This window comes from Zonotrichia albicollis, chromosome 27 (assembly GCF_047830755.1).
Source record: "Zonotrichia albicollis isolate bZonAlb1 chromosome 27, bZonAlb1.hap1, whole genome shotgun sequence".
Lineage (NCBI taxonomy): Eukaryota > Metazoa > Chordata > Aves > Passeriformes > Passerellidae > Zonotrichia > Zonotrichia albicollis.
Window position 1 is genome coordinate 1,539,046 of NC_133845.1, and position 11,619 is coordinate 1,550,664.

Below are 11,619 nucleotides of genomic sequence, written 5' to 3' on the forward strand. Positions count from 1 at the left end.
GGTCAGGGTCAGGATTAGGGTCAGGGTCAGGGTCAGGGTCAGGTTTAGGGTCAGGTTTAGGATCAGGGTCAGGATCAGGGTCAGGGTTAGGATCAGGGTCAGGGTCAGGGTCAGGATCAGGGTCAGGGTCAGGGTCAGGGACAGGGTCAGGTTTAGGATCAGGGTTAGGGTCAGGCTCCTCTGATGTCCTCAGCCACCCCCCTCCTCCACAGCGAGTGTGACCCCTCATTCCTCTGAAATCACAGAAGCAGAAGCTCTCAAATTACAAATGTTCCTTTACATTTGTAACCAATTTTTTTTTTTTCCATTTCAGCTGCAGAAACCACCCCGGTGCCCTCCAACACCACGTCCAGCACCACTCCCAACTCGGTGGGCAGGGCTCGGGGCAGCTCCTGCCTGCTGGCTGCCCTGCTGCTGCTGCTGCCCACAGCCAGCCTGCTCTCCTAGAGGGGCCCCAGCTCTGCTGCCCCTTCCCCTGCTCAGGAACACGGGGCTGAGCTGATTTACTCAGGAAAACTCTTCCTTGCTGTGAGAAATGTGTGAGAAATGCACCTGCACGGGAAACGAGAACAGGGATCCTCCCCTGCTGCCCTCGCCCACGAGCTCAGCAAAAGGGAATTTCCCCAGCAGAGACCCCTCTGCCCTGGCTGTGCTTTTGTGACCCAAAAATGGGTGAGCAGAGCCCAAGGAACACGGGACATTCATGAATCCATGGTTTCCTCATGGCCTGAAGGCATCCTGTGAAGCACAAAACGCCTGAAGGGAGGAGAACTCTTCTTCTTCATCGTCGTCTTCTCCTTCTTCGTCTTCTCCTTCTTCTTCTCCTTCTTCTATTTCTTCTTCATCTTTGTCTTCTCCTTCTTCTTCTTCGTCTTCTTCGTCTTCTTCTCCTTCTTCTATTTCTTCTTCATCTTCGTCTTCATCTTCTTCTTCTTCTTCTTCATCTCTGTCTTCTTTATCTTCGTTCTTCTTCATCTTTGTCTTTGTCTTCTTCTTCTTCATCTTTGTCTTCTTCATCATCTTCTTCTTCATCTCTGTCTTCTTCATCTTCGTCGTCTTCTCCTTCTTCTTCTTCTTCTCCATCTTCTCCTCCTTCTTCTTGTTCTTCGTCTTCCTCCTCTTCCTCCTCCTCTTCCAAGAAGCTCCAGGAGGGCTCTGCCTTTGCCTCCTCTTCCTCCTCTTCCTCCTCTTTCCCTCCATGCCCTCCTGGCACAGCCCTGGCTCTCGGGGAGCGGAGCTGAGCCTGGGGAGGGAAATCCAGCCCAAACCCCCCAGGCTGAGCCCAGCCCAGGCTGCAGAGCCCCCACACCCAGCCCAGGAATTTCTGCTCCAAACCCCCTGAATTTCATTCTTCCAGCAGATGATTCTCTTTGTTCTCCCTCTGTTTTTCCCCTTGGAAAGGCAAGGTGGGCATTTTGTGTTCCTCTTTTATTTTTTTTTAAATCAACAGCTGATTTTTACTGCAAGGCAAGATTATTGTGTGGGCCAACGGACGTCTTGATTTTATTGTTGTTTGTATTTTTATATGGGAAAAACGTGTGTTTAGAAATTTTTCAAATTGTGGAAAGCAATTTTTTTTTTCCTTAAACAAATCTAAATAAAATAAGGAATCAAAATTGGTTCTTGCACCTCCCATTGTTTCCTGGTGATGTTGTTGGAGGTGAGGGGGATTTGAAATTGTTCTGAAATGTTTGGCTTTGACCCCACAGATGGAGGAAATAAATAAAGGTGAGGCCTGAGCTCTGCAGTCCTGGATTTTTGGGGGAAAATCCTCTTGTGTTTCCTCTTGAGGAGGCTGAGCCCCAAACCAGAGCAACATTTCAAATTTAAAAAACAGCCCTGGCTTTAAACTGCCCTTCCCAGCCCAGAGCTGCCCAATCCCCTCATTTCTGCTGAACAAATCCTAATTCCCAAGGGATTGAGGAGCCTGGGAATGAAGGAGCCTGAAAATTTAACGCAGGAGCTGAACACCACTAGAAAAAATTCTGCTTGCCCATTTATATTTCTCAAGAACTCAAAAAAGTTTTGTTATATTTCTATTTCTCAGGAATGCAGAAAGAAATTGTGCCTGCCCATTTATATTTCTCAGGAATTCAGAAAAAAAAATTGTTACATTTATATTTCTCAGGAATTCAGAAAGAAATTCTGCCTGCCCATTTATATTGCTCAGGAATTCAGAAAGAAATTGTGGCTGCCCATTTACATTTTTCAGGAATTCAGAAAAAAATTGTTACCTTTCTATTTCTCAGGAATTCAGAAGAAATTGTCCCTGCCCATTTCCATTCCTCAGGAATTCAGAAAAAAATTACTATATTTATATTTCTCAGGAATTCAGAAAGAATTCTGCCTGTTCATTTATATTTCTCAGGAATTCAGAAAGAAATTGTGCCTGCCCATTTATATTTTCCAGGAATTCAGAAAAAAATTGACCCTGCCCATTTCTATTTCCCAGGAATTCGGAAAGAATTGTTATATTTCTATTTCTCAGGAATTCAGAAGAATTTGTCCCTGCTCATTTCTATTTCTTAGGCACTCAGATATCAAGTCTGAGAGGGAAATTTTTTAATTAATTCCATCAGAATCGTTCAAAATATTATCCCCAAGAGTTGACAACTGTGATTAAACATTGCTAAGGCTGGTTTGGCTTTCAGGCTGAGCTTTCACTCAATTCTTGCTTGTTCAAATTGTACAAAAGCCATGATTTGCCCCAAAAAATAAAGGTAATTCCCCCTCCCATGCCCTGAGTGTAAATTCCACTTGTTTCACCGTAATTTCCACTTCTCTCCCTGTTTGCTGCTGGGCTGAGGAGGGGTTGGCGAGGGAAGAATTCCCCAGCACAATTTCACATTTCCACAGGTGCCATTTGAGCCTGCAGGGCTCCATTCGTGGAATGTTCTCGCAGAATTCCACATAAATTATTTCATTTTAGTGGCCAGCCATTAAATTTGGCTCCTGTTTAGCAGACAGGGTAATTAGCAGAGATAGGAGCATTCTTTATCAGCGCAAAACACACAATAAAATCCTAATTAGTGCGGGAAATTACGGCTCAGCTCCCATCTCTGTGTTGAACCATCTATCTGCTAAGATTACAGCCTTGGATAATAAATATGAAATTGCATTTAAATGTCCCTGTGGCACCTCCCATGTCCCAGATTATCCCCACGTGCTGCTTTGGCCCATCCATGCTGAATCTTTTGCCACATTCACTGAATTTCTGGGTACATTTATGGGGACAGAGCTGTTTATTCCTTTACCACATTCCCTGAATTTCTAGGTAAATTTACAAGGACAAAGTTTTTTAATTCTTTGTCTCATTCACTGAATTTCTGAGCACATTTGCGAGCAGAAATTTGAATTTTCCACACCAGTGTAAAAACAATTTCAGGGAAAAAGCCAAGAAATGCCCCTGAGCACCCAACCCCGGTTTTCCCCTCATTTTTTCAGACTCCCACGCTCTGTTTCCACTTGGCCTCCCCACTCTACAGGTTAATTAATTGGTTCCAATTAGCGCCAGGCACAAACAAACACCCTAATGAGCTTTACCCAGGGTGGGAATTGCGGGGGCTCAGGAAAATGAGGAAATTTGGGGAATTCTGGGGCACAGACAGCTCCTTTTCTCCAGTTTTTTGCTCTTTATTGGCCTCATTCAGTCCAGCCCAAAAGTGAGCAATCCCAAAAAAAAACCGCTTTAGGAGGGAAACAAAAACGCCTTAAAAAGGGAAATAAAAGCACTTTAAGGGGGGAAATAAAAGCACCTTAATGAGGAAAATAAATGAGGAAAATTAAGATGTTTTATCTTAAGGAAGGAAAATAAAAGCACTTTAAGGAGGGAAAATAAAAGCACCTTAAGGAAGGAAAGTAAAGGCACCTTAAGGAGAGAAATAAAAGCACCTTAATGAGGAAAATTAAGATGTTTTATCTTAAGGAGGAAAATAAAAGCACCTTAAGGAGGAAAATAAAAGCACTTTAAGGAGGGAAAGAAAAGCCCCTTAAGGAGGGAAAATAAAAGCACCTTAAGGAAGGAAAATAAAAGCACCTTAAGGAGAGAAATAAAAGCACCTTAATGAGGAAAATTAAGATGTTTTATCTTAAGGAGGAAAATAAAAGCACCTTAAGGAGAGAAATAAAAGCACTTTAAGGAGGGGAATCCCAGTGGGGAACTGGGAGGTGCAGCTGAGCTCAGGGGAGCCGCTCCTCGTCCCTCAATATGTGGATTATTTATTAACTCCTGCCTTGTTTGGGCTGTAAAAAACCAGCCCGAGGAGCGGCAGAACTTGGTGGAGTTTCCTCTCTCTCTGCTGCTCCTTTTGGGCGCTCCATGTCCCCAGGTGTCACAGGAACAGGATCAGTTCACTGCACCCTCTGTCCTCCCTTGGCCACTGTGCTTCAAAAACAGGAAGAAATCGAGATTTTTCCTCCTCCAGTGAGGCAGAATTGGGAAAAACCTCCCTGAACTAAAAATGAAAAGAAATGGAAATAAAAAGGAAAGCTGCTGTTGGACAGATTTCCTGGGCTGCCTCAACCTTTGCTTTTGGTTGACAGGAGCAGACCGTGCCACGGGCGTTCAACTCCATCAGCTGCTGGCACAGGCAGCCCCTGGCCTGGCATTCGCTCAGGAAAGGAGCAGTTTTGGTGAAAATCACAGAAATACCTCAGAAACCCCTGCACTGACACCTCACAACAGCACATTCAAATAAATTATTTACTGTGCCCAGCTCTTCCACAAACCCTGATTTGATTTTAGCACGGGGCAGGAAGGCAGGGCTGGGTCTTTCAGTCCCACAACTGGGGACTTGAAATGACATTTCCTGTCATTATTTCCCTGCCATTCTCATTTCCTTGCACCAAAGCTGGAATCGTGTTCCTCCAGCCTCTGCTGGGATCAGCTGTGGCCTCTCAGGGCTGTCCCCTCTGTCACCTGAACTGTCCTCAGAGCATTTCATCACTCAGTAACTCCGGCACAGCCCAATGTTTAATGTTCAATGTTTAATTCCGGGAGTTCATTCCCTCCCTCCCTCAGCTGGGAATTTGGAATCCCACAGCGAATTCCCTGCAGGGCTCCCTCTGAGCAGGACGAGGGGACAGCACCCACTGAAATCCCAATTTACACACCACTGAAATCCCAATTTACACACCACTGAAATCCCAATTTTCACACCACTGAAATCCCAATTTTCACACCAATGAAATCCCAATTTCAACGCCAGCCCTGCTGTTTCCAGCCCCTTTCACCTAAACCCCTTGGCCAGGCACCCAATTTATTCCCATTTCCCCAGAGCTGCAGTCATTGAAATCGGAGAAATCCGAATAATTGGCGCAGATCGATCTTCACAGCAATAAATACAAATATAGATATATTATATATTATATATTATATATTACATATTATATATTATATATTATATATTATATATTATATATTATATATTATATATTATATATTATATATTATATATTATATATTATATATTATATATTATATATTATATATTATATATTATATATTATATATTATATATATTATACCTTATATACTATATACTATATATACTATATATACTATATATACTATATATACTATATATTTTTTTTTTTTATAATATTAAATAAATACTCAGGGGCTTTGTCAGGGCCATGGGGCTGCAGAAATCCTCAGCAGTCTGGGCTGCCTTTTCTGCCCCCGTGCCAATAAAAGCAGTGGGCTGTGCTGTGCAGATGTAACGTTTGTTTGCTCGGGTTTTGCCAGCAGCTGAGCGGATTCCTGCTCTGATAAAGAGAGCACATGATGTGTTTGAGTGTCCATGAGTCACTGCCCTGTGAATCAGCAGCACCAGCTCTGGATTTACATCATTGCAGGGCAGCAGGAGGGGTCAGAGCAGCTGCAAAACCCCCCCATGGTGAATAAAAACTGCTGATTCCACATTTGGGGAGGGAAAAAAGCAGGGAAAAGGGGCAAATGTGGCCGCTGAGTGTTCATTGCACTGAGCACTCCCTGCATGGCTCACACTGCAAGGAACCTGCAGCCAAATATCCCCCAAAGCACCACCTTTAAATAGGAAAAAAATCCCCAAAGCCGCTGCAGCCAGGGCAGAGGTTTTGCCCTGACAAAGGGAATATTCCTCATTTTTGTCCCAACTCCCTTTTGGAATTTCCAAAGGGAATATCCCTCATTTTTCTCCCAATTCCCTTTTGGAATTTCCAAAGGGAATATCCCTCATTTTCCTCCCAATTCCCTTTTGGAATTTCCAAAGGGAATATCCCTCATTTTTCTCCCAATTCCCTTTTGGAATTTCCAAAGGGAATATTCCTCATTTTTCTCCCAATTCCCTTTTGGAATTTCCAAAGGGAATATTCCTCATTTTTCTCCCAATTCCCTTTTGGAATTTCCAAAGGGAATATCCCTCATTTTTCTCCCAATTCCCTTTCTGAAGCTCTCCCAGGGAGGTTGAGTGAAGCTGAACCAGGCCAGGGCACAGAGCTGCCCCCATCTATAGCAATTCCCATTTCACATTCCAGAGCAGCTCAGACTCCTGTGAATTTAAAGTTTTAAACCATCCCAGGTATTTTTTGGCAGGGCAAACCCCACTTTGCCCGAACCTGCAGCAGAGCGTGCCCAAGGTGAACAATTAGGTAAGCTTCATTAAACCTCCCCAAAGAGGATGTTTGCTCCCATTACTCAAACACCCCATTTCCTTTGAAAGCAAGGGAATTGCTGCCTTGCTTATCAGATTCTGTTTTTTTAATTATATCCATTAAGTTATCCAGGAGAATTGGGGTAGTGCCCATCTAAACTCCTCTCACAGCCTCATCCTGCTGCAACAGCCTCCACTGAGCTTTGGGGTTGATTTAAGGGTGGACTTAAGAGTTGATTTAAAGGTTGATTTAAGGGAGGATTTCAGGGTTGATTTCAGGGTGGATTTAAGGGTTTATTCTTGCACTCCTTCCCCAGGGCTCTGCCACCACCGGGGCTGTGGCATTCCCACTGCAGCTCCCTCAGTTTTCCATTCTCACCCTGCTCCCTTTGGCTCTCCAGTTTGGGTCAGAAATGCTTTTTTTTACTGCCCACCACAGCAGTTGCACACACACAGAAAGATCTGCTGGCCACAGCACGAAACGTGCCTGCAGCACAGGAAATAAACTGATAAGAAGCAAAAAATAGAAAGATAATGTTGTTCTCACCCTCAAAAATGCTTCTCTGTTTGATCAAGGAGCAAAGCAACACCAAAGCTCACATTATCAAATAAATTAATTCAATATTTAATCAGAGAGAAATCAAAGACTTGGGGATTTTGCCAGGCCACCTCCTCTCCCCAAAGCTGCTTTATTTACCACGGCACAACTCTAAATCTCACATCAGCTGGCAAAACAGGAAGGTCTTGAGGAAAAGCAGAGAAACCAACCCATTGTGAGAAGCCAGATGGGCAAAGTGCTGGGAGGGTCCTGGTGAAACACCTGCCCTCGTCCTGCTGGAGCACAGAACCAGGGCTGGCTGCAGGAAACGCTGGGCAGGGAGCTGAGAATGGGGATTTCTGCTGGGCAGCTGAGGCCAGGCTGATTTCACTTGACAATTGTTTCCTCTCCCTTGTAAACCACCACGTTCTGCTCTGTCTCGTGCACCTCCACCTTGTACAGGACGCCCTGGGGCAGGAGCTTCTGGAGGCTGTCCCAGATGAACACAGCCACGTTCTCCGTGGTGCTGAGGGGGAACAGCAGCAGGGCCAGGGCTCAGAGGGCAGAACTGACACCAAAATCTGCAGCCAGGGTGGGCTGGGGGATGCTGAGGGGCAGCTGGGGACAGCTGGGCCACGTGGGGATGGTGGCACTGCCAGCACGTGGGGTGGGATGGGATTGATGGGATGGGGTGGGATGGGTGGGATGGGATGGGATGGGATGGGATGGGATGGGATGGGATGGGATGGGTGGGATGGGAGATGGGATGGGATGGGATGGGATGGGATGGGATGGGATGGGATGGGATGGGATGGGATGGGATGGATGGGATGGGATGGGATGGGTGGGATGGGATGGGATGGGTGGGATGGGATGGGATGGGGTGGGATGGGATGGGATGGGATGGGTGGGATGGGCAGGTCCTGCCCATCCCAGCTGATGTAGGAGGGGCAGCAGGGCTGGACACAGGTGTGCTCAGCACACAGGTACAGATGCTGCTGCTGCTGCTGCTGCCCAGGCAGGATGAGCCCCCCCAGGAGCCCCCTGACCCACCTCACCACCCCAGAGAAGTAGGGCACGTCCTTGTCCAGGTTTTTGTGGTCGAGGGGCTCCATGATTGCTGCCTGCAGAGAGAGCACAGTGACAGCCCTGTCCCTGTCCCCGTCCCCGTCCCCGTCCCTGTCCCTGCCTGGCCTGAGGCCCAGGTAACCCCCACAGCCAGGATGGCAATAAAGGGAAAGAGCCCCAGATGCAGCTGTAGATTCCCAGCTGGAGACGCGGCTCTGCCTCACAGAACACAGCTAAGGCATTTATTCTTCAATTATTGCCTAATTTCCTTTTGATGTGCTGCCTTCAGCAGCTCACCACGTCCCCATGCTGGGACCAGACAAGCTCTAATCATCTCTCCCAGGGGATTAGAAGGAAAACTGGGCTATTTTTACCTGCATGTATTCCTTCAGGTCTGTCAGGTTCATCACCATCCCCGAGACCGGGTCAATCTGCAGGGAAGCACAAGGGACATTGGTGGCAGCACAAACCAGACAGGAATATCTATGCTCAGCTCATCTGAGCCACAAGGAAATTATCTCCCCGCTGTCAGAGGGCTCCAGCTGCACTCCTGGGATGCTCCCAAGGGCTTGGTACAGCCTGGAAACAACTCCAGAGGTTCCACTCTCTCCTAAAAGCTGACACCAGGCAGAAACAACGCTCTGGAAGAGTCTTCAAGCATGAAAACAGCATTAAACTGCAAATCCTTGTGAACAGGACAGTGGGCACAGAAAACCTGCTCTAGCGATGTGCACAGAGTTTCTGAAATACTCTGGGAAATCCAGAACCGTGGGGATTCTGCCACCCTGAGGGACAGGAAAGGATGCTGGCAGCACTCACCTCTCCACGCACGGTGACCACAACTGGAAAACAGAAAAGACCAGGTCACTGTGGTGCCCATGAACCCAAAACCACATCTGCTGCTCGGCTGGGACTCACAGCCCTGCTCACCCACGGGCTGCACTCAGGAGTGGGACTGCTTTTACAAAATGAGGGGATGCTCCATAAAAACAATGGCTCAGAGGCACAAAAATCCCTCCCCAAGGGCTGGTGCCACAGCAGGCTGCAGATAAGCCTGTCTCCCCTGATAAAGCAGCTCCTCAGCAGAGGTTTCAGGGTGCCAACAGCACAGGGAGCCTCTCCAGGAATTGCAGAGATCTAATTCTGCGTGCTCGGAGTGTTCAAATGGGAGAACTTGTGAAAAAAACCCATTCAAATAATGTTTACAGGCTGTTTAATTTGCATGGCTCTTGCTTAGAAAAATCTCCATTCCAATCACAATGACTCTGCAGCGCGTAAACAAGCAGACTTGATTCAAAAAGTGGCATTTGAAAATAAATATTTATTATCTACTCAGCTGAAAAATGGCAAACCCATGCTACGGTTCAACCCCCTGCTGCTGAAACTTCCTCCTAAATCTGAATAAAAACACAAACTCAGCCGCTGGGTTTGTGTTTTTATTAAGAATTAGGAGGAAAAAAAGCTGTTTGAGGCTGCTGAGAGTGTGGCCCTGCCCTCCCCACCCTGAGCAAGGATGGAAATCAGTTTCCCACCTTTGTAGTTGTGTCCGTGGCCATTGGGATTGTTGCACTTCCCAAAGAGCTTCAGGTTCTCCTCATCACTCAGGGATTTGCTGTGGGAAAGGCAGGCATGGATCTGTTCCACATCTCCATGGGTTCACTCAGCTCTGCTCTCCAGCTCTCCATCTCTCCCACATTTAACCAGCCCAGGAGGCACAAACACAGACAGAAATGGCTGGGCCATGAAAAGATGCTGTTGACAGCACTGAATCTTTCCCTGCTGTGGTTTTGTGTCTGTTTCACTGCTGGATAAATGTTCAACATCTGGGCCCAAAATCCCTTCGGCCTGCAGCAAGCTGCACATTTGGATTTATCGCTGATTAACAAAGAAGTACAAAGGATTTCCCTCGGAATGTTCCCTTTGAAGCAATGCAGGGCCCTGCTCTGAGCGCTTCAGGTCAAGGCACATTTTGGGGACATCACAGAACCCCAGGATCACTGAGGTTGGAAAGAGCCGTGAGATCCTGGGGTCCAAGCAGAGCCAGAGCACTGAGTGCCACATCCCGGGGTTCCTCGGGCACCTCCAGGGATGGGGACGCCCCGGGCTGCCCTTTCCAAGGCCTGGCCACCGCTTCCATGGAGAAATCCTCCTGATCTCCAGCCTAAACCTCCCCTGGCACAGCTCGAGGCTGTTTCCCCTCGTCCTACCGCTCCTAGCCTGGGAGAAGAGACCGGTCCTAAAACTGAGGCAGCTTCAGGTCAAGGAATTTATCAGTTTTGGGGGAAAACCAGCAGATGGGGGGGGGCGCAGGGCGATGTTTACAAAGCGAAAGCGCCGCCGGCTCAGTCGGAACACGGAACTGCAGCCGGGCACGGAGGGCTGGCTGCGGGAAGGGGCCGGGCCGGGGGCACAACCGGGAAACGCAGCGGGGTTCGGAGCGTCCTCCGGTGCGGGGCTCCCCGTGCGGGGCTCCCTGTGCGGGGCTCACCTGTGCAGGCGGTGGCAGGCGCTGAAGGTGACGGAGCGCGACAGCCGCGCCAGGCGGGCGGAGCGCGGTGACATCGCGGGGACGCGGCGGGGCCGGAGCGGGGCGGCTCCAGCCCGGCCACGGGGGCGGCTCCGGCCCGGCCTCATCCCGGCCCCGGGGGCGGCTCCAGCCCGCGGGATCCGCCCGCCGAGACCGGGAGATGCTGCAGTTCCTCCCCGTGTGAGGCTCCGGGGATGCTCCGGTCCATCCGTGCCGGTGCGGGATGCGGGGATGCTCCAATCCCCCGGTGCCGATGTCGGACTCGGGGATGCTCCAGTTCCTCGCCGTGTTCAGCCCCTGGATGCTCTGGTTACCCCGTGTTTAGCCCTGGAGATGCTCCGGTCCTTCCGTGTTGTTGTCGGACCCGGTGATGCTCCAGTTCCTCCCCGTGTTCAGCCCCTGGATGCTCCAGTCCCCCGTGTTCGCTTCCAGGATGCTCCAATCCCCCCATGTTCATCCCCGGGATGCTCCAAACCCCCCATGTTCATCCCCGGGATGCTCCAAATCCCCATGTTCATCCCCGGGATGTTCCAATCCCTCCTTGTTCAGCCCCGGGATGCTCCAATCCCTCCTTGTTCAGCCCTAGGATGTTCCAATCCCCTCATGTTCAGCCCCGGGATGTTTCAATCCCCCATGATTGGCCTCAGGATGCTCCTTTTCGTTCCCCACCTCAACGAGAAAATAACAAAAATGAAAAAAGAGAACCAATGGTGGCTGAACTCCATCAAACAGCTCTTGGCACCGTTCTGCTGTCCCGCGGGGACAGGCTCCAGCAGGAGAGCGGGATGTGACAATGACCAGAGGCTGCTGAACGGCAGGAACGGGAACTGTTTGCCATCTAGTGGCTTCCACCA

The 11,619-nt window shown here is 48.7% G+C and overlaps 1 protein-coding gene across 1 annotated transcript; it reads right to left on the reverse strand.

The window, feature by feature from the left end:
• Window positions 1–7,228: 7,228 nt before the first annotated feature.
• Window positions 7,229–11,077, reverse strand: PTS (6-pyruvoyltetrahydropterin synthase). Its single transcript, XM_074559619.1, has 6 exons — window positions 10,727–11,077; window positions 9,771–9,850; window positions 9,058–9,080; window positions 8,613–8,669; window positions 8,224–8,294; window positions 7,229–7,696 (listed from the first exon to the last, which is right to left on the reverse strand). Exons 1-6 carry the CDS (start codon window positions 10,870–10,872, stop codon window positions 7,558–7,560), a joined length of 516 nt encoding a protein of 171 aa, XP_074415720.1. The 5' UTR covers window positions 10,873–11,077; the 3' UTR covers window positions 7,229–7,557.
• Between the last annotated feature and the right edge of the window lie 542 nt (window positions 11,078–11,619).